The following is a 24,436-nucleotide window of genomic DNA, read 5'->3' as shown; positions in this document are numbered from 1 at the left end:
GCCAGGGGTCTGTTGGTAATCCCCCTTATGTGTGCTGGGAGGCAGTTGAACAGTCTCGGGCCCCTGACACTTATTGTATGGTCTCTTAACGTGCTAGTGACACCCCTGCTTTTCATTGGGGGGATGGTGCATCGTCTGCCAAGTCTTTTGCTTTCGTAGTGAGTGATTTTCGTGTGCAAGTTCGGTACTAGTCCCTCTAGGATTTTCCAGGTGTATATAATCATGTATCTCTCCCGCCTGCGTTCCAGGGAATACAGGTTTAGAAACCTCAAGCGCTCCCAGTAATTGAGGTGTTTTATCTCCGTTATGCGCGCCGTGAAAGTTCTCTGTACATTTTCTAGGTCAGCAATTTCACCTGCCTTGAAAGGTGCTGTTAGTGTGCAGCAATATTCCAGCCTAGATAGAACAAGTGACCTGAAGAGTGTCATCATGGGCTTGGCCTCCCTAGTTTTGAAGGTTCTCATTATCCATCCTGTCATTTTTCTAGCAGATGCGATTGATACAATGTTATGGTCCTTGAAGGTGAGATCCTCCGACAGTAATTTTAAAATATGAAATGACTAATATTTCTTTCTAGTAATACAAGAATGTTTATTGGGGTGTGACAAAGAGCGAGTGTGACCTCTGATGGTGTTTCCTGCACTGCTGCTGACTGCAGCAGCTGCGGGTGCACAACTAGCAGCTCAGACAACAACTAATAGCTCAGACAACACAAATAACCAAATTTAAAATTTGGACTAATAAATATAAAGTAATACATATATGAAGATGCAGTGATAGAGGCGAGTTATTTTTATTAGCACCAACAAGGTTAACGAAAGTGACATAAAAGTTGAACTTGGTTGTGTACACAGACCTTAAACAATAATCCTGAGTTTAAGTTATATTTATAGACCATCAGAGTCTCGTTCCAAGAAAATATTACTTTATATATAATTGGTGCGTCCTTTTGTAGACGAGTGCTGTACAGTCTTCCATAAACACCTTCAGTCGGTCCAGTGGTGTTGGATTTTGTTTACGTTTTTACTGATGTCTCATCATGGATCCTGAAGAAGACTTGAGTAATTTGTGGCGGTAGTTTTATACTGGTGACTGGGAGGTGGAGTAGTGATCATTTGTATTGTCTGTGTTTAGTTAGTTTAATATCTTTATTGTCCATCCATTGAGTGGTAGTCAAAAGTTTAGAGACATGTAATCGGTCCAGGAACTTGGCCCCAAAATTTAGATAGCTAAGCACTCAGTAGTAATGAAATGTTTACGTACTTGTATCTGGTTACATTTGTAACGTTATTTATGAAGACATGAATAAGCCGCAAAAATATTATAGCTTAGCTTATGTGTGGATCTGAATTATTTACCTTATATTTTAACAAGGTATCGTTGAATTTAAACAAGTTAAATTGGTTATGCGGTATTTACAAGAGGCAAAGTCAGGTATTTTTTTCGGCAGAATGGTTGGCAATATGCCATTGAACATTTGTGAGCAAATTGTCTCTGAATGCATTAATTTTTATCCTATTCCAGCACAATGATAATGCTAGGTTTTAGTGGACCTGATACACCTAGACACTGAGTCATCTGTGGGTACCTTCTCTGTTCCCTCCTGTGGTTGAGACTCTTCACTTGTGGAAGGCTTAGATTTTTCTACTTGTATCTTGGCTGGAAGTCAGTCATGTCATATTAATTCTGATCATCTTGGTTATTGTTGTTGGTAGCAGGCTTCAAGCCGTGAAGACTCGACCGATGTGACACAGCTTCTAAGATTTTTTTTTTTTTTTACACGGGGTTTGACAAGGTTAGGATCTCGAGCTTCATTGACAAGCTATTTACAGGTTAAGGATTCCTAACTTTATTGACAAGCTAAGAGCTGTTACCTGCATCAGCTCATTTGAAAGCATTTTTATTGTTATGAAACATACAAGTAGGGAGCAGGATGAAATTGGAGCCATCTGTAGGCCAGCATTTTCATCTGATCAACTGATTTTATCTCGATGACATCATAATGCTGTACGAATGTGCTCCATACTCGAGTCATCCTGGGTATAAATGATCTCAGATGAAGTGATGTTCTGGAGAAGGATACAGCCAGAGCGAAGTTGCTGTTTTCTGCCCGTCTTGTGGTATAGAAGCTTGCTTCACGCTGTCCTCGAAGTGGATCCAAGTGTGGTACTTTGACAATATTGGCCTTGTACATAACAGTATGGCCACCCACATCCCTCCTGTGTTGAAGGCTCTGCTGAAATGACAGATCTATCCAGGATTGGTCCAGGCGAGAGATGAGACGTCTTGCTCTGTTCTCTACTCTGTCAAGCAGTCGCAGATGAGAAAGGGGACAGGCGAACCAAGAAAGTGGAGCATACTCAAGGTGTGAGTGTACATGTGCCTCTTACAAAATCTTGCAACCCCTGCTGTCAAGCAGATGCGAGATACGGCGAAGTTCTGTAAGCTTCCTGGCTGCCTTGTTTGCAAGATTTACAACGTGGTTTTTTCATGGTCAGTTTGGAGTCAAATTTCACCCCAAGGATATCAACTTCTTCCCCAGGTGCCAACACCCTCCCATTCATCCTTACTACCGCACTGGCATTACCATCATGGTGCCTAGAGATCATCATTTGTGTTTTCTCAGGTGCAAATGTTACTTGTCATCTATTTCCCCAAGCTGACATAGCTCTGAGCTGGTGATTGATGTAGCTTAGAGCAGCTGGCATTTCTTCTCTTGGATAAGTGAATGTCAGTGTACAGTCGTCTGCATATGCATGGGATTCTGGGATGAGATGAAGGTCATTGAAGTAGACATTCCATAACAATGGTCCCAGAACGCTTCCTTGTGGAATACTCTTTTAAAGAGTTTTATTTTGTTCCAAAAATAGTATCATATTTGCTGGTATAAAGTCAACATATCTTGAATTTATGTAGTAACACAGTGTTCTCTGTTTGTACAATGGAAACCACTACTTTTCTCATATTGTGCTAGAATGATGGGCAATACCAGCCAGTCATCTTCAATTTATTTTGTTTTTCTTTCGATAATGATGTCTAAAAGCAGAGGAATCCATGTTCAGTAAGGATATCATTAATCATGTTCTTTTATTATATATATTTTTTGTCTTTTAATGTGCATATACAATAAACTAGGCAAAAATGTGATATAAGATTTTTGTGAACCAGGATGCCGGGTGAGGAAGGTCCGGGGGCGGGTGTGAGGGAGGGGCGAAACATCGAGAGTCACTTTCCCGCCAAAACCTCCTCTAGGGCTTCCCTCTTCAGCGTCCCCACTCCCACCTCTTGCTACTCTTCATCCAGCTCTTCCGTATCGGAGATTGTGGGCCTTGGAGGACAACTACGGTCAAGTGAGTCCTTGTCCTCGGCAGATTCACACTCTCCTGCCTTCCGCGACCCTCTCTCATCCTCTGCAGGAGACACCCGCACCAGCAGCAGTTCGTCGGTAGTGCAACCTGAATTGGTACACTCAGAAAACACTCACCAAGCATCACCAAGCTCATCGCCAGCATCTCAGACTTCACTGATCATTCATCACTCCTATGTCCCAGAGCTCAATACGTCAGTAGCCCCTGAGAGGAACTATGGCGTCTCTCCGTCTTCCGTGCGTCGAGTAAGTCCAGATTCCACTCCAACAGTGACCATCTCACGTTACTTGCCCGCAGCCACATCGGTGGGTTGGCCCAGAAGCTCTCCCACACCGTCTGCAGCTTCCTCTGTGTCTGTATCCATCGGCCAGTCTTCCGCCTCGCCTGTCCTAGGTGCTACGCCTCGGGTGGCGTCCTCAGCATGTACTTCTCTATCGTCTTCCTCGCTGATGTCGTCATTGCCTCTATCCATCCCTTCAGTGTCCCTATCCCCTTACCTGTCCCGCAGCCACTCCCCCAACACCACCAGGATAGTCAGGAACTCTCCCTCCGCCACTACCCAGCAATCCTCTCCTGCCTCGCGGAGCTCCTCGCAAGCTCCCCGGATATCAGAGATACCCAGGTGATTCATTTTCGTATTTCTTATGTTACAGCACTATATTCATAATATTTTGTTACAGTAATTTATACGTAAGTTTTGCAAGACCCCTCGTGAAACAGAGCAAGTTATTATTCCTTCACTATTTGGGTGTATATCAACTCGGATTACCGAGTGACTACAGGCACATTACTTACACAAATAGATTATACATGCAGCTCAAGGTGTCTTGGGTGTCCTCAGCAGTGTGGAGCAGTGGGGAGGCTCCAGCAGCAGGGGGGTGTCAGGAAGTGGGGAGCAGCGCGGAGGTCGGGTCCACAACTTAGCACTCGCACACCTCGCCTCCAGTGATTCCGTCCCACCCTGCATCCCCTCGCCTCCTCCTTCCTATGACCAGGTTACAATATGTTTAAAACGTTTTGTCACGCTTGAGTATTATTACTTTTATATTCATGGGGGAACACTAAACTCTTAGTGGTCATACGTAGCTGGGGAAACGGAAGAAGGCATTAAAACTTGATTTAAGGAATTGGAGCACAGGTTCAGTTTCTTGAGTCAAAACCCTTCACCAGCCTACTGGGGGCCACCCTTCAGAAGCTTTCTGCCGAGAGTTACTGTGCTGGCCAGGTTTGTCTTACCACGAAATCGTTACTTGAATTGGAGGGGGGTACAGTAGATGAGATTCTAGAGGATTTCCACCATTCATAAGTGGAGAATACCGGCCACTGCCTTGTAGTGACTTTGAGGCTACAGTGGAATGTGAGATTATTTTTATTGTAATGGATTCATTGTTGAATTATTTTTTATTTTCTTTCTTTTTGGGTCACCCTGCCTCGGTGGGAGACGGCCAACTTGTTGAAAAAAAATGAGATCTTATGTTGCCAACTTTGGATATTTATGTAATGAAAACTGAACTGTGTCAGTTATTGCTCCTGAATTGTGTCAACTATTGGCTCTTCCGTTAATGACTGATTTACTTTCTTTATTCTGTCCATAATTAGCTCATCATTAGTTTATACACTTTAATTTAGCTCTGTATAAACAATGAGTAATATAAAATAAAACGTCCGAAGACCTTTTAAATAATCATATATTTGTAATAATTAATGAGCACCTATCTTTTGCAGCTCAAAAATACATTAGTTATTTTTTATAACTAAAACTCATCATTAATATCCCTTAGTCGAGGGGTTAACAGGGTACTTCTTGCACTAGCTGGCTCCACGGGTTTACCAGTTTAAAATATAATAGTAAAAAAGAGACTGATAAAGTAAGGATATTAATATATTTCCTTAAACAATTTTTATTTAATAAATAAGTTATTAAAACTATCATGGCTTCTTCAACACTCATATCATATTTATATATTTAAACTGCATTTGTTCAACAGCTGTGTAATCCTAATGCATTACCGACGTACCAAGAGGCGACTCAGACATCCAGCAGCAAGCACCGGCAGCAGAGAACTGTGTTTACTCTGCCCTCCAACGCTGAGACCAACAACACAGACTCACTTCCTCAGGTTGGTTTTCACCTCTTCAGGTACCTCCTTATTGCTGTCTGGTGGGTCCTTACCTCTCAGGTAAGTTCTTATTCTGTATTTCAGGTAAGGTCCTTACCCCTCTCAGGTAGGTCTACACCTCTCATGTAGGTCTTTGCCTCTCTTATGTAAGTTCTTCCCTCATTCAAATTGGCTCTTGCCTCGCAGGTAGGCCTTTACCTCCCTCATATTGGTTCTTCCCTCTTTCAAGTAGGTCCTTATCTTTCCAGGTACTGTAGGCTTTCGCTTCTCTCATGTAGGTCCTTCTAAAGGTTGGTGGAAAATGTTCACGTAGTCCGCCCTTCACGTGTCGCCAAACATTTATTTTGTGATCCATCATTTCCTAATCGCAGTTGTGGTACATTACTTACTAATAGCTGTTACTGCCCACTGCTTGCTGATAACTGTTGTGATCCATTGTTATATTGTTTTGGTTGTCATACAGCAACTTGATTGGTGTACTAGGATATTGCAGTGCCCAGAGTAACGTAAATAAAACGAAAGATAACAGCACGAATTACCACTAGTGGTTGTATTGAGACGAAGTACAACAGGGTTGAATGACGACTCTGATGGGTAATAAGGAAGAACAAGAGTTATCAAAATCAACTATAATGAAATAAACAATTACAAGGTATTCAAGATAACAGAAAATAAATAATTTGTCATGCTAACTTACCGTATATTAAGAATCTTCTCACAAACCCTCTCAGTCTTATTACATAATTAGAGGCTGCCCTGGAAACAACAAAAATACTGCCAGCTTCTAAGACTGACATACACGCTAGGTCCACACAAACATAATCGTGTCCATATTAACCCGCCGTTGCTTCCTACCGCAGTGGGAATAAAGACACTGGTAGCAGAGGATCCTTTTAACACAACGTTTCTGTTATCAGTCTCTTTATTCCCACTTGTTGACTTTTACTCTTGCATAATTCCTGCCGCAATATTGAAACTTGGCAGCAACACTCAAACATATCACTGGAGTCATGACTCACTTGCTACTTAGTATTTACCAAAATAGGGTTTTTATGCAGCACAAGAGTTAACCTGGTGATGGTGGTTTCTTTTTCTTTTACCAAAGCATTGTGCAGCTGGCCAAGCTTAATATAATCCAAATAGAGAATTTAGATCAAACATGAATGATCCTAAACTGATGATCAAAAGCTTAAATAACTCTTAGGTGAAAACAAGAGACATTTACAGGCTAATCAAAATATATTAATTTTATGATAGATTAAAAAAGAGGAATAAGGAAAGCCGAAAGATAATATAAAAGTAAGGTTGCTAGGGAATCAAAGATCAATCCAAAGTTTCTAGCAGATACATAGGAGTAAGAGTCTAGAAAAGATAGGCCCATTAAAAAATAACTCAGGTCAGTTTATTGTTAGTGGCATAAAAATGTATACCATTTTCAACACTTATTTCCTCTCTGTTTTTACACAAGAGGATATGAATCATATTCCAGAAATCGATAAGTATTCCTGAAGGGAGACCTTTAAATGCTTGTCTGAATTTTTTTCTCCAGCTGTTCGAGTCATATGTAGCTCATGAATCCAGAACGACCCATTCAATCCTCGAAATTACAACACTTGTGCATAATAAGTAAGTAAGTTTATTCAGGTATACACAAATACAGTTACATAGAATTATCATACATAGCAGCATATGTGTAGAGAACCTGGGATAACCCAAAAAAGTCAGACAGAGTGACTTATTTCCATTGGGGTCCTTTTACCTTATTATTATAATATAAAGGTTATAATATTTTCTTATTATTCTATAATGAAGATAACATCTTATTATCATACTAAAAAGACTATCTACTACACGAGGGTCATTAGGACTCTCTACAATACGAGGGTCATTACTAGGAAGGTAAAATTTACACGTATGTTAGCTAAAAAATAGAAAATCATTCCCCTCCCTTTCTGTAGCTACATTCATCAGACACCTTTTGGCACTCTTCTTGAACTGGTTCATGCTATGACTGGCTTTGACATGTGCGGGTAGTCTGTTCCATTTCTTTATTGCTGTACAATAAAAGGTGTTTGAAGCCTGGCCAATGACTGTGGGTACTACAAAGTTGTGCTCTCTCCCCCTAGTACTATGATTGACAGCAAGATATTCTGGACACTGTTTGTGAGCAATTTTATAAACATGATTTAGCTTCAGTTGTTTTACTCTGTCTTCAACATTCAGCATATCCAACTGCTGTAATTCATCCTGGCCTACATGTTCTCTTGGTCCCAGCCCCAGGATGAATCTTACGATTTTGTTCTGGGTGATTTGCAGTCTATCTTTCAGTTTTTTTTGTCAAGGCAGAGTACCATGAAGAGCAAGCGTAATCCATATGGCATTGTATAAGACATAGGGTCCTGCGAGCCTCAGTAGGTAGACACTGTGCTTGTCTATACAGGAACTTCAGTCTGGCATTCGCTTTCTTTACTACACTGTTCCCTATCAATTCTCCTGATATGCATGGGTCAAAGGGGATTCCCAGATATTTTACTGATGAAACCAAAGTGATGGGCTCCCCATTACACTGGACATTAAAATTATTTACCCTTCTCAGTTTATGTTTCGTGCCAAAGAGAATGGCTTCAGTTTTCCAGAGGTGTAATGATAGTTTGCTGTCTACTAACTATTTGCTGCAGGACTCCAGTTCCAGTGTTAAAACATTAGCTATATCTTGTGGGTCTTTACCTGACACTAACAGGGCACTGTCATCTGCATACAGTAGGAGTTTGCACTTGACACTGATAGGCATGTCATTGACATAGCGTAAGAATAAGGGACCCAGAATACTACCTTGGGGATCTCCACATGCTATCGGCAGGGGTTCTGATTCCGTTTTGTTGATTTTGACAATTTGTCTCCTGTTGCTAAGGTAGGACTTAAACCAGTCTACAGAACCTATACCGATAGCTTGAAGTTTCTTACATAATATATTGTGGTTGACAGTATCGAAGGCCTTTTCCAGGTCTAAGGTTACCATACCTATGAGGTTCCTCTTTGACATTTCAGTTCTCAGGTAATCCATCAGATTAGTAACTAGAAGATTCTCGGAACAATTGGTATGTTCACGTGCCCTGTAACTAAAGTTGTTGAACCCATTCTCAACATCCTGGAATGGTTTGGATAACTTCCAAAACCCTCAGTGGTGTTGCTTCTAACGTTCACAAAAGTTCCCTCCTAATTCGACGATGGAGTAGACTTAAAATCGTCAGTATAGGAGTAGATTTGATAATTTTATGTGTAAAATAGTGCGAAAATTTTATCCACTCAATAACATTCAATGAATCTTAGTTTACCTCTTCTGAACGACTTCAGTATATAATGGCTGATGCATCTTAGGGCCAGAATAGTACTTACTAAGTTTCGCTTGCGTTCTGCCAAATTTATTGATGTAGTAAAATAGTGAAAACAAATTTGGCTTCGGTGGAATCCCTGTCATAACTGGAGAATGACTCATCTGATCGGCTTCAAATTTGATCACTGTTATGGCTTCCTCAACACAAACTTCAAACTGACAGTTTTCCAATTTTACTGAATAAAGAGTGATATTCGTTTTTTATTCAATAACTAAAGAATGCTTCTTCTGATTGTCTTCAAACTATTACTGACGATGCATTCTATAATGAAAATAATAACACATTAGTACAAGTAGCTTAAAATTTGAAATTTTACTAAAATAGTTAAAGAAAAAACTTGGAATCGTTGGAATCATTATCAGTTATTGGAGAATATGTTTTCTGGTCGGCTTCAAACTTTTACAATCGGTGGCTTTATTAAAACAAAGTCTGTCACTATATAAGCGTTGCACCTGACAATTATTACCTTAATAAAATACACATATTCATTTACAATAACATTAACCAAATAAAATACTTTAATGTATTTAAATTCTTTTATATTAATTACAATTATTTAAAATTATACCGTCCAAAGGTTGGACAAGGTTGAAGAATTTTTTGTGTCAAGATCCCATGATGCGTAAACGTAATTACACATGCCAGTCACAGATGCAAAATTACTAGTGTAGTAGTGTTCTTAGTAAGTAATTTATTCAGGTATACACAAATACAGTTACATAGTTTATCATATATAGCAGCATGTGTGTAGAGAACCTAGCATAACCCAAAAGTCAGAAAAGAACACCTCTGATAACCCAGCTAGACTTTCTAATGGTGTTTGCGATAGGGAAACTTATTAACAGTTGTTGTAATGAACAGAGTAACTAATACCTTGTGGAAAAGCAGACATGTTAAGTATTATGAGGTCAACAGACATACGTGGTGCAGGATGGAGAGCGAGGCTTGCGTGGTGGTGTGCTGGCGTCTCTGGCAGCAGAACTGAGTGACTCTGAGGGTGGTTACTCCACCATCCTAGACGCTATCCCACACGAACACCCCAGAGATCACTGCGCCACTGTTCCCGTCAGGTAAGTACAATACATACGTTAAATACTTACAGATCAAAGACCACTTTGCCTGTACTATTGTGAAAATCATATGAACAACGTAAACAGCGCATATTAGCGAGTTACAATAGCTTTAAACACATACTGTACATTATTATTCTCATTTCTTCTATCAATCTATTATATATGTTTAATTAAGGTATTAGAGGCAATAGACCAAGATAAAGAATAGGATATTGTATATAGACTTCAGTAAGACTTTTGTTACAAGTTCCACACAGGAGACCGATTATGTACTTGAAATCTGATAGACATCAGGGTTTGTATTAATAGGGAGAAATTGGAATAAGGACCTGTTACGAATGGTGTACCGTAGGTGTTCAGTATTAGGACCCTTGTTGTTCACAATCTATATAAACGATATTGATGAGGGAATAAATATTGACATAAGTAACTTTGCCGACTTCACAAAAATAGGTCGCCAAGTAATTTTTGAGGTGAATACTAGAAAGTTACAAGATGACCAGGATAGGTCGATGTTGTGGTCGGAGAAGTGGCAGATGCAGTTCAAGGAAGACAAGTGTAAGGTTCTATCTAATCTTAGGAACAAGAAATGACTATGGCACTTATACACGAAAAGATCTAGGAATTCTGAATAGCAGAAATTTAGTCAAGACAACAGTGGGTAACTTCGCAGTTGAAGCCTTAACTTCATATCAAGAAATATAAACAGAAGTTCTTAAGTTATACTTAAATTATATAACGCAGGTGGGAGAGATACATTATAAAATACACTTGGAAAATCCTAGAGCACGAAACTTGCACACGAAAATCACTCCCAATGAAAGCAAGAGACTCGGCAGGAGATGCAACATTACCCCAATGAAAAGCAGGGGTGCCACGAGTACCCTGAGACAGCACAGTGTCAGGGGCCCAAGACTGTTCAACTGCCTCTCAGCATACATAAGGGAGATTACCAATAGACCCATGGCTGTCTTCAAGAAGGTACTGGACGGGGACCTAAAGTCAGTACCTGACCAACAGAGTTGTGGTTCGCACGTCAATTTGCGTGCGGCCAGCAGTAACAGCCTGGTTGATCAGACCCTGATCCACCACGAGGCCTGGTCTCAGACCGGGACGCAGGGGCGCTGACCCCCCGAAACCCTCTCCAGGTATACTTCAGGTATGTTTGGGTAGACCTTACTTAGATTATTCCGCACATTTTTGGTCCATATTACAAAAATGGACATTGCAAGATGCTGTAATAATAAAACTACATCTGTAAATGTCTAGTGAAACAGGAAATAACTACAGGAGTACATGAACCCAGGCTGTAGTGCGCTTTTAACAAGGCAGTTCACATTTAGTATTGGCTGAGTAATTCATATGTTCTCAGAGCCTTTATTTATTTAAAATTTAACGCAGAGGAATTTATGAGGATAATTAAGAGATTCTTAGTGAGGCAACACTGCCCTACACTCCACAAATTGTACAGTATTTAGAACACTGCACAATACAACATGCACAAAATACTTTACAGGCAAGACAATAGGTTCAGAACTTATCTGTACTGTTAGTCTTCAGCAACCAGTCACATCGGCGTAAGTTTTAGTTTAATATGTTTATTATGTACCCCATACCCATCCTGTGGGCGGTAGTCGGCGTAACATATGAAAGGATTTTGTTCTGAATTTTAACCCGGAGTGTTAGCCACGCAGGATAACCCAAGAAAGTCAGTGCGTCATCGACGAGTTTGATTTCCACTGTGGTTCTAGGATGCGACCCATAACAATCGGGTAACTCCCAGGTAGAGGCGTCGTAAGGGGAGCCCCGGGTGATACCATTTAGGGGGCGACACCATAGAGCCTCTAAAGGTGACACTAATGCACAAAACAGTGCCTCACCAACATAAGAGAAGAATCCTTCGTTGATTTTGATGATTTGATAGATTGATTTTGATGTGAGATGATTTTGCATAATTGAAGGCAAGGAAATGTAATATCAGATTTACTGTGATGTTACCTGCACTCAAGGTCAAATGTAAGATCAAATTCACTGAGATGTTACCTGTACTCAAGGTCAAATCGGAACTAGTGTTTCTGTGATATTGTAATGTTTTTCTTTATTTTTCAAGTTTTTTTTATTTTTTAGTTTTGGCATTGTTGAAGATGAATAAATGTAGGATCTGTTGGATGTACTCAAAGTGGTATTTGAGTTTGTTTCTTCAATATTACTACGATTATTTATTTTATCATTAATAAAGTTGAGAAGTATTCTCCTGTTCAGTTTATGGCCCTTAAACGTTCTCATTGTTAAACATTTGTCGCTGGTCATGCATTAGTGACGTAACTGGAGTTTACCCCCCCCCCTCCCCTTGAATTTCATGGGGGTGACACCAGATATTCCGCCCCGGATGACACCAACTCTAGCGACGCCTCTGCTCCCAGGTAACTGCTTACTGCTAGGTGAACAGGAATAGTAGATGTAAGGAAACATGCCCAGCGTTCCACTCATGCCGGGGATCGAACCATAGACATTCAGCATGTGAGCTGAGTGTGCTATCAACCGAACAAGCCTTGGTTTAACCACGACACTGTCTCTGTGGTGACAAGACCAGTTAAGAGAGTGGTGACAAAGGAACCTAGATGACAACAATAACACTGAAGTTACATTGGTTTATTACTCTTGAAACTTCGTGGCGAGTGCAGCGCGGCGCCTTCGGCAGATTTTAGATTTTGCCACCGAAGTGGCTAGTTTATTGTGCACCCCATATCCATCCTGTGGACGGTAGCGCGAGAGCATATGGATACACAAAAGGCCTAGGAACTAGGCCCCAAAGGGTTAACAGGAATACATATGGATTTATATCTACATATCTATAGTTCACTTATCTGTTACAAGCAAATTTAGGAAATTTGCTTAGTATATCTGGTATCTTATTTTCATTAATAAGATATTTTGACATGTCACATAGGTTATTATACTGTCTGTCTCTGTATTCCTCAATAAGTGGACAATTAAGCACATAGTGTTCAAGAGAGTGACCATATGCCTGTTCACATAATTTACATTTAGTTTGATCATCATCTGTGTGTCTCCCAAACTGCCAGAAGTACTTGTAACCAAGCCTAAGCCTGGCCACTACAACATCAGTCTGTTCACATTGCAAGTTGCTCCATAAACATACTTATCTACGTTCATATTATTATAGTGGGTTATATATCTACTCAGGCTTCTAACTGCATTCCTATAACAATCATTTTCATTATTTACTTCTCTCCTAATATTATTCCTAATGCTAGACACAGTTATACCAAAGTTATATTCTACATTCTCCTTCTGGGTACTCTTCTTGGCTAACATATCAACTTTATCATGAAGGAGTAATCCAATGTGTGATGGGATCCATAGCAATTGTACATTAATTCCTTTGTCCCTAATTTTTCAGTATCTATACCTGGCTTCCCCAATGAGCATGTTGTTGGAGTCATTATATGAGTCAAGAGCCTTCAATGATGACATAGAATCAGTAATGATGATAGAGTCAAGCTCAGTGTCATAGGTTAGCTTTAGCGCCATTAGGATTGCAAACAATTCAGTTTGCAGTGTAGACGCCCAGTTGTTAATTCTTATGCCTAACTCAACAAATTTATTATCGTTCTTAACTAGGGAGGTGGCAACAAGAGCAGATGCAGCCCTGCCAGAAGACTCCTGTTTAGATCCATCAGTGTATATAACTTGTGATAACTTATTACTACCAGCTAGGTGAGAAACTTCTTCTTGAGCAGTTGCTCTAACAAGAGATTTAAGGAAGGGATTACTAGCAATGAGCTTCTTGGGAGGAACTTGTAGGTATGTGATATTAAATGAACACATCTTCCATGGAGGGGTGAAATGCTCTTGTTGCCTACAGTGATACAGTTCATGTAGGTTATAAAACTTAATGCAATTGCACGTTTTCACAATCCATTTAGATCTGTGTGTATTTACCTCTAGACACTTGGTAAGATTCACTGTGACAGTGTCTGGTTCGTTTCTCAACATTCTAATACCGAGTACAGTGTTAATCTCAACAATCCTATCTCTGATACTAGAAATACCAAGCTCCTTCCTCATGTTAAGAACTTTTGTAGATCTGGGACTGCCAAGAATAATCCTGAGAGCTTCATTTTGCATTAACTCCAAGGGTCGGAGAGAACTTTCTCTAGCTAATATCAACATGGGAGCAGCATAATCAATTAAGGACCTAACATAGGCTATGTACATCATTCTCACGATTCTTACATTAGCACCATAGTTGAGATTGTAGCCAGCAACTGCTTTGAGAGCATTTAGCCTAGCTTTGCATTTCTTGTTTAGTTGTGGTATAGTGGATTTGTTAAAGGGTACATCTACACCAAGATATCTGTAAGTTTTAACGTAGCTAATGATTTCACCCTGCAAATAGATGGGTGGGGGATATCGTTTGCTTGTTAATATCTTTGTTTTAGAGGAAGATATTATGAGGCCTAGTCGATTACAAATTGCTTGAACTTCATTAAGAATGGTATTCATCTTATGCCCTGTTGTATGGATCATGATATCATCAGCATAGCTTATAGCTATATATTTAGGTGAGGCAGGTAGAGCATTTAGGAGAGCATTAATCAGAATATTAAATAGCATGGGACTAAGAACTCCTCCCTGCGGTGTACCTAAAGACATTTCTTTAGAATCACTTCTGAAGCCTTGGTAAAGGACAGATGATACTCTATTTGACAGGTATCCTATTATCCAGCAGAGTAAGCTACCACCAATATTCATTTTGGCTAGTTCATGTAGTATAACGGTTCTGTTCGCAATATCAAATGCAGATTTTAGATCAAGAAAAGTGGTAAAACTAGTAGAGGTGTGTGCAGTGAGAAAGGTGGAAATACAGTTCTGCACACTTTTACCTTTCATGAACCCATAGAGGTAGGGGGAAAGTTGGTGTCTGATTCTGTAGTACAGTCTGTTAAGCATCATTCTTTCAAAAGTTTTACAAAGACAACTAGTTAAGGAGATCGGCCTAAATGTATCAGGCTGTTGGGGCTTAGGGATAGGCACAATGAGACTATTGGTCCAGGAAGTAGGAAGAACGCCCTCAATGTAACTGAGATTATACAGTGCCAACAAAGGGTTATCAGGCACGTGCCTTAGAGTTCTGAGAATATCATAGGTTATACCATCCTCTCCAGGAGCAGTTGATCGACCTTTGGTTAATGCATTATCTAATTCATACTCGGTAAAGAGGCAATCACTCTCATCAATATTTTGGCTCATAAAATTAATCAGTTTCAACATTTCTTCAGAAGTACTCTCTAATTTTTTTCTAATATGAGATGGAAGGCTTTCATGCCTGGATGTTTTGGACCAGTCATTTATGAGGTCATTTGCTTTTTCAAGAGGAAAGGGATGAGCAACATTGCCAGTCTTTTTCCTGGTTATTTTATTTATACCTTTCCAAGCCAAACTCAAAGGGGTGGACCTATTTAATCCACTAAGAAACTGTTCCCATTCCTGTTGCCTAAGTTCTTCCTTTCTATTCCTTGCATTTGTTAGTGCAGCTTGGAACGTTCTGAGCAGGTCTGGGGTTCTACATTCACGGTATGCTTTACCAATCCTCCTAGCTGCATGTGTTAGATTGAGTAGCTGTGGATCATTATAGTATTTACATTTGTTTTTATTGTTATTTATAGTGGAGGGTCTTTGTTTCCTATTCCTGCCCACTTGATCTGTGAGAACACTCTCAACAGTGGTAATTAAATCATCATTAAATTTTTGTGTGCCAATGGGCTCGTAATTCTTATACCATTGATCCAAGTGGTTAATAAAGTTGTCTCTGTGTTCTGGTTTGAGAATAAGTTTCCTCCTTCTGTATTTAGCTCATTGATTGCTGGAGATGTGATCAAGATTGACAGTTGTTAGTCTTGGGAAGTGATCAGATAGAAGATCATCAACTATGACAGAGTCATGCATCGTATATGATGTATTAAATCCAAGACACAGATCTAGTATGCCACCATATATGTGAGTAGGCTCAGTAGTGCCCACAGTTCGAACATTATCATGCTCATTTAGCAATCTCACTAGTTTAGTTCCATTGGTGTTTGTTATAGACCCACCAATATTCTTATGTCTGGCATTAAAATCTCCAAGAATGATGGTAGGTTCACTATTGATGCGATCTGGTAAAGCATCAGGTCGAAGCTGGTTCGCTGGGGCATAGAGATTAAAAATGTTTATGGAAAAATCGTCTGCATATACTTTGACACCATGATACTGCATGTTAACTCGACTCTGCAAGGAAAGGAGTGAATGTGGCAAGTTCTTTCTGACATACATCACACAACAGTTGGTTGACCTTAGGCTATAAGCTGCATATCCAGGCAAGTTTGATGGAGGTGCTCCATCTTTCAATCTACATTCCTGCAAACAGATGACATCAATATTCTTGGTTGCACTAATATGATGTAAGTCAGGCAACCGCTTCCTGATGGAAGCAATGTTCCATGAAAAGATTTGTAATGTATCCATTGTAGTGAGTTATTACAATCTCTTGCTCATAAGATGGTAAAACTATTATGCTTTGGCTACAGTGTGCAGACACTTAAGAGCAAATAGCATAGTTTGTACGTCTTTATCTTCAGGACCTTTATTTTTAAGCATTTTTCGGCATCTTGGCAGCCAGTTAAAAGGCAAGTCTTGAAGGGAAGAGTCATGGGCTTCTTTCTCACAAATTGCTGGAAGCTGAACGGAGATTGCTGCACTTTTGACATCATCACCATGCTCAAGAGCATCATCCTGATTACATATATTTATTAAACTTGTCAGGATCTGTTCAAGATGCTCAATTTTTTTCTGGAAATTTGTTCTTTACAGTTAATACACTTAAATTTTTGGCTGTCAGGGCCTACTGTGCATTCTCTAGTGGAATGTTTCCCAGCACACTTACCACACCAAGAATGTAGTATTCCACAGTCTACTGCAACATGGCCATAGTGCTGGCATTTGTAACACCTTCGTTTAGGGGGTAGGTACACTTCGATGTTTAGGAAACGTAAACCATGCACCCAGATATTCCGGGGGAGGGGCACAGGACCCACCCAACTGGCAATAATTTGGGATTTTCCTTTAAGTCTTTTAGGCTTGATGATATGCTTACTGAGAGTCAAATGGGATGGGTCCATGCAGTGAGGGTATCCAAAGATTATGATACTGACCCATTTTTTAAAGTGGTGAGTGTCTGATGGAGGTCGGAGTAGCTTAATATCCCCATAAGGTGTACTAAGTAGATCATTGATCAGTTCTGCATTCTGTTCCACAAACACAAAGTTGTGTGTGTTTTTCCTAAATTGGATCCTTGAGTTAGGATGCTTGTTTACAGCTTCCATTAGCCATGCACACTTAGCAGGCAGCGGGGTGTTGTCAGGGAAGTTCAGCTTAACACATTCTTCCTTTGAAGAAAGACTTCTTGCAGCCTCTGTGCACCAAGGACGTTTAGTATCACATTGTGTACGAGTCAAGTGAGTCTGACTACGTCGACGCTCTGGCCCTTTCTCGCTTTTTCTCTTTTGTTTACTTTTAAAGGTCTGGAAGCTATCATCATTTCCATCACGTGCAGAAATAGGTTCCTCTATAACAGTTGCCATGTTTGCCAGTGATGATACGTGCTGTAAGACTCACAACACAAGAATTCCTCACTTATCTTTCCCTTATAGCTTATGCAAGAGCAAATATTCACTACAAAGTCTGAAGTCCAAAATAGATCACAAGACACAAGTGCTCAAGTTCAATGAACACCTCCAACCATACTCAACCCAGACCACCACCACTCAATACGACACACACCCCACCAAAAACACACTCAGAGACCTCTTGTATGTGTGTTAATAATATGGTACATATAATGATATAATGGATGGTACAAGCGAGGTCTTACACCTTATCACAAATTACAAAGATGAAAAGAGAGAGAGAGAGAGAGAGACAAAGTAGGTAATATTGAGCATAAAATTAGAATTCTGACATACATCACATTAAACAAGAGGTTCAAATTCAATGATAACTTCCACTTGAGTTAGTTCAGGCTACTGCCACCTAATGTACCTCACTGAAATAATAATATAGCAGACATCACAATGAATGCTGAAGACAACCTCTTACCCCAACCATAGATTGTAAACAGTATTACTCAAAAAAAAAAAAAAAAAAAAAACTAGGTATTGTTACAATGACAATGAGATAAATCACTCTGGTTGACTTCTTTGGTCCATCCTGGGTAACTCACACGTTACTATGTTATACATGTATGCAAGCATAAGTGTGCAGCTGTAGATAGATGAACCAGTACCTAAACAATCTCACTTACACACGCGTTACTATGTATGACAAGTGTTACCAAGTACACCAAGTGTACACTTTATCACTTAGAATACACTTGTGTTGATGTAAATATAGGTGAGAGTGGTACACCGCTGGCCGTAATAAACACACTCAATTCTCAAGGTCACACACTAGGCCCAGCTTCTGGAGAGTTACCAGCATTTTAATGTGTTTATTATGTGTCAGTGCGTGTCTGCAGTCATTAAATTGGTGTATCAGAAGTTAAACACCACAATCCAGCCGATCAAACAGTCCAAAACAATTTACACAATGCACAACCAGAAGTACAATGATTGCAAACTGCCACCATTACAACCTCAACTAGGCGCCAGACCCACTAGATGAGATGGCAAGGAACATAGACGTCAACAGGCTGACTCCCGCCCAACACAGTTGAAAGGTAACCGATTTACTCAAGTAAGAAAGTATTCATGAAACTGAACATCATGCAGCAGCAAGCCCGTTCACAGCAAAAATACAAAGCACAAGTCACACACTCACACCACAGATGAACACTGCAATTTGAAATACTACCGGGAATCCAGGAGCAAAGTCCCAGTCTGAATGAGAAAATGTACCAGAAAACACAGCAATGACACCAGGACAAGCAACTCAATTATGCAACCGCATCCAACAGTTCAGCTACACCGAGCAGAGCACGCATCACATTGATCCACCAAATGCAAGGAGTCGCCACACTGAAGCACACTCCGAGCCCTCCAAAGTCCCAACACAGGCCCACAAATGACAATCAACTGCTGGGGAAAGCAGCACCCAACACCTCTACCACAAGTATGACAGATGAATGTTCACCGTGCACAAGCCAATCACCACAAACTCACCATGTTTGTAAGTGAACCCCTGGCACGTCCCACTCAAAATGTCAGCACTGCAATGCTCGTTAAATTGTTCTTAAGCCACTAGAGGAAACACTGGCATGCCAGCAGCACTGCAGAACGCATACATAGACACGCTGGGCCCCAGGACAGCTACAACTGCAGGCTGCCCTAGCTTGTTCTGGCCAGCCTTTAGTGCTGCTTTCAAGCCTGCTCGACTGTGCCCGCCAAGCCCGTGTCAACCACCTGGACATTTGCCCGCAGCAGGCAGGTAGGCACACAGGAGACACATTCGTAAGATGAGTGGAGTGCGGCACAGAGGACACAGGCACTCAAGTACTTATGTGGTCTGGCAAAAACCGCCTCTAGACCATAAGTAAATAGAGGCGAATGGCTGAGTTCCAAATCGAGGAAGGAGAAGGGACAAGGAAGGGATATTCACCTCGCTAGACACAGGCAATATGGGTGTAGTGGCCTGCAGGTCGCAGTGCAATTTTCGTCATTCACTGGGCCCACAGTCGTCTCGAGAGTTACCAACCCTGTACTACTTGTTAATTACTCCAAACCCGCAGCACTTAACACATCTAGCACACGTGTCTTGGAGTGACAGACAAATTTTCACTACATAAGAACTAGTTCTCACAACACCGAAGGTACAGCCGGAACACTGTAGAACGTTCACAAAGGCATTCTGGGATTCAGAACAGATGTAACTGCATGTAACTTGGCCTTCACTGGCTGGCTTGGAGCGCTGTTTGGCCTGGATCAGCTAAACTCGCCCTTATCCCATATGTAGATAATGGCGACGAGTTAAGGGATACCGGTGAATAGGAAAGTCGAGGAAGGGACATTCACCTCACTAGACACACGCAGTATGGGTGTAAGTGGCATGCGGGTCTTATAGTGCCATTTTCAAGGTCACCCAGCAGGCCAGACATTCCTCACTCATTTTAAGCCTACGTAGGTACTGATGGTAGCACAATGTCCTAAGTAAGCGTAATCCACTCATGCAAATAGTTACAACAAATCTGAAGCACTTGCGGAACTCACATATTCGAGTACCAGCGGGGCAGCAAAATACACCTCTACCCTGCACCTTGATAGAGGCGAACGGCTGAGTTTAAAGGCGGAGAGTTGGGGATACAGGAGAACAGCAGGGGTAACTGAGCACGCACATTCGCCTTTCTACACATAGTCAATGTGGGCGAAAGTCTCAGGTAGGTGATTCGGCAGCATTTGCCGAACCTAGGAAAAAACAATAACTACACTGCTTAATTCACTTGCAAACTTGTCCATGAACACACGCGTGGTTTTTCACAAATCTAACAGATGCGGTTAGCTGACAGACAGTTAGTCAAAAAACATTTAGCTGGAAGAAGCAGGAGTGTAGAGAATTGAAAGGTAGAGATAAGCCGACGGCTGCGAGGTACGGCAGTGTAGTATTGTGGCTAGGCATTGTGGAGAGGCACATGCCTCTCCACCATGCCTATCTATCTTCCTACCTGTCTTCCTACAGTGTACATGCCACCGGACAAGGTCTTAGATGCACTAGAAGACAAAAAGAATGCAGTTTTAATATACATAGACTTTGCAAAAGCCTTCGACAAGTGTGACCATAGCGTAATAGCGCACAAAATGCGTGCTAAATGAATAACAGGAAAAGTTGGTAGATGGATCTATAATTTCCTCACAAACAACACAAAGAGTCGTAGTCAACAGAGTAAAGTCTGAGGCGGCTACGGTGAAAAGCTCTGTTCCGCAAGGCACAGTACTCGCTCCCATCTTGTTTCTCAGGATGTCAGCAAATGTCGGCAGACGATGCAACATCCCCCCAATGAAAAGCAGGGGTGTCACTAGCACGTTAAGAGACAACACAATAAATGTCAAGGGCCCAAGACTGTTCAAGTGCCTCCCAGCATACATAAGGGGGATTACCAATAGACCTCTGGCTGTCTTCAAGCAGGCACTGGACAAGCACCTAAAGTCGGTGCCTGACCAGCCGGGCTGTGGCTTGTACGTTGGATTGCGTGCAGCCAGCAGTAACAGCCTGGTTGATCAGGCCCTGATCCACCATTAGGCCTGGTCACAGACCGGGCCGCAGGGGCGTTGACCCCCGGAACTCTCTCCAGGTAAACTCCAGGTAGGAAGATAATCTCACACCGTTTTTACTATCAGCATTCCCTACAGATCGCGATTGCACATAACTTGTGGACAGGGAGGTAGGTAGGGACTGAGATGGTGTAGATTAATGTAACCACGAGCAGGTAGGTAGGCGGTGTTCGCACTACACAGACCCAATAAAACATTGGTGACTTCACTGAGGCATGAGATGGCTTCACTAGGGCAAGATGCAGTGTGACTGCGGCACGAGGGGATTGACTTAGCATCGAAGGCACAACTGTGAAGCAATCTTAGGGGAAATATTCTCGAGTCCTTACGTATTCTCCCAGAGCTTCCCTCAGTTCTTGGTTGGTCAATGAAATGAAGTATAAAGTAATGCTGTAAGCAATACTGTAGAGGCTACATTCATCGTGAACGCCGATGAATGGCGATATATGGTGGGAGGCTTAAGTCACTCACAAGATGGCAATGTTTCTGTTTACTTTATCTCTGTTCAAATTCTGTACGTCTCAAATTATCCCAACCGTGTCTGGAAATTTCCTGAGTGATATCCGAGCACAACGACGGGTTGTTGATGGGAAGAAATGGGCTAAGCTTTGTTTCTTGCTTTATTTAGGAAGGTTCAGGTGAGCTTGCAGCCTCTCTAAAACACATCTAGCTACACTAGCTACATCTGCTTGCCCGCTCCGAGCCATTAAGTTGTTCTGTTCATGTGCAGATAACTCTTATATGATGTCACTCGATAAGATTCCTCCATTTAACATCCACTTATAACAGGGGACTGTTAAATGGAGCAACTCATACCAATTACTGACAATGGAAGCATGACAACATTGTGCTGTGCAGCAGCACTTAATAGTGGTCACTATAAAGAACTAGTTTGAACATAAGTGCAGTAAGAGTTGTCAGCTGGCTAGTCTAACATAAAACATTAATTAGAGTGGAGGACCAAGGATGTGGTGGGTATTGCTGTCCTGCATTCACAATATGGACTCCTGCAGGTTCGTTGGGTCGTGTTCACTGCGTCGTCTGAGGCCGCCGAAGGTGCAGCCTCCGTGCCTCACCTCAGTCTGTAACAAGGCTCTCGTCAGAAAGGTTAGTCACATGGAAAGGAACATTAATTCTTTTCTTGATATACGAAATTACTTCTCTTTTATAAAGTACGAGAAGTTATATATTACGCATTCGTTACTCACTAAATATTAGTAACATGATTCCAAACAAATCACGGAACGATGAACCTTATTAGAACCAGCTGGCCGAGTGATTAATGCACTGGCTTGTGAGTTTTAGAACTCGTTTGTCATGGGTTCAAGCCCCACCCGTTCCATGATTTGATACATTACGGAAAGTGAAAGTTGATATATAAAAAGAATTATCATCCCAAGACTAACGAATAGGAGGAAATGATATTGAAACGAATGGCACACTATAGCAAATGTAGTTAAAATACGGAGGAGGAATATTGCAGGTAATAGCCAGTGATGCTTTGAGAACATACGTGTCATGATTGTATTATGAATGACAGACGGAGGATCTAGCCTCCACCACTCCTCACACTGATCCTCATGACTTAGTACTACACATAAACAATAACTTATATTTCAGGAATTAAATCGTCGGTGGCCGTTCATCGCGGAGGCCCATGAAGATGACCGCTGCCCTGGGCTGATCTTGGTGGAGTGTTCATCACACCTGACAGTTGCCCACCTGCCCGAGACCACTCGTCACCACGATGGCAGCGTCGTAGGTGGCATTACGTCTGCAAGTGGCGGAACTGGTGGTGATCTCAGCACTTTCTTGGGAGACAATTTCAACGATATCACTAGTGGCGTCTCTAACACCGGCGTCGCCGCCACCATTGACCTGGATGCTACTGCCCTCACCTCACAGGTCCTCTTCTACTTGTGTGGCAAGTGCGTGGGCTACGACTCTTTCGACAGAGACAACGTGAGATCGCACATCGAGTACGACTGTCCTGGGTCATACAACCAGTGGGGCAACAATGCCGAGCTTTACCTGGTCCTGCGAGCCGTGCTCTTCGTGGTGATCATTATTTTCGTGTTTGTATGGCTACCATACCTCCGCCTCTAATTTTTTGCATTATTCGTCAAGGGGAAAACCACCTACACTGATCGCTGTCAGAGGCTGAAGCTTTCAGTGGTACCGTTAGTTCTGTGGCGGGGGAGAGAGGGGGATATTGGGGGGGGGGGGTGGAAGTGGAAAAGAGCGACCGCTGGCTTACCGGTTGGACTCAGTGGTACGAGTGTCCACCTCGAGCCAACATAAGGAAGCCTTCCAAAGAGAAGTGTGTACCTTTTGATGTTTATATTCCTTAGTATACTGGTAAACATAGACACACGAGAGATGGTGTCACACTGCTTGTGTCACGCACGTCACGCAGTGTGACAGTGTTGTGTGTAACTGGTTGTGAATGAGTGCTTAACAGACCGTGAACAATGTTTAACAGACAAAGAATTGACGTTTAACAGACTTGTGAACAAGTGTTTGACAGACTGTGAACAAGTGTTTGTTTAACAGACTGTGAACAAGTGTTTGTTTAACAGACTGTGAACAAGTGTTTGTTTAACAGACTGTGAACAAGTGTTTGTTTAACAGACTGTGAACAAGTGTTTAGCAGACTGTGAACATGTGTTCAATAGGCTCTGAACAAGTATTTAACAGGTGTGAACGAGTATTTAACAAGTTGTGAACGTGTGTCACAAGTTGTGAATATGTGTCAAGTTGTGAATGTGTCACAGGTTGTGAACGTGTCACAGGTTGTGAACATGTGTCACAGGTTGTGAACATGTGTCACAGGCCTTAAGCGTGTCACAGGCTGTGAACATGCATCACAGGTTGTGAACATGTGTCACAGGTTGTGAACATGTGTCACAGGTTGCGAACATGTGTCACAGGCCTTGAGCGTGTCACAGGTTGTGAACATGTGTCACAGGTTGTGAACATGTGTCACAGGTTGTGAACATGTGTCACAGGTTGTGAACATGTGTCACAGGTTGTGAACATGTGTCACAGGTTGTGAACATGTGTCACAGGTTGCGAACATGTGTCACAGGCCTTGAGCGTGTCACAGGTTGTGAACATGTGTCACAGGTTGTGAACATGTGTCACAGGCCCTGAGCG

General features: G+C 41.6%; 1 protein-coding gene across 1 annotated transcript; it reads left to right on the top strand.

The window, feature by feature from the left end:
- The first annotated feature begins 1,052 nt into the window (after nt 1-1,052).
- Nucleotides 1,053-23,450, top strand: LOC128706121 (uncharacterized). Its single transcript, XM_070088040.1, has 6 exons — nt 1,053-3,990; nt 4,210-4,363; nt 5,357-5,488; nt 9,799-9,953; nt 22,294-22,387; nt 22,901-23,450. Exons 1-6 carry the CDS (start codon nt 3,170-3,172, stop codon nt 23,384-23,386), a joined length of 1,842 nt encoding a protein of 613 aa, XP_069944141.1. The 5' UTR covers nt 1,053-3,169; the 3' UTR covers nt 23,387-23,450.
- Nucleotides 23,451-24,436: the final 986 nt, after the last annotated feature.

The sequence above is a fragment of the Cherax quadricarinatus genome, chromosome 23, assembly GCF_038502225.1.
Source record: "Cherax quadricarinatus isolate ZL_2023a chromosome 23, ASM3850222v1, whole genome shotgun sequence".
Lineage (NCBI taxonomy): Eukaryota > Metazoa > Arthropoda > Malacostraca > Decapoda > Parastacidae > Cherax > Cherax quadricarinatus.
This window is presented reverse-complemented; position numbering and strand designations above follow the sequence as displayed.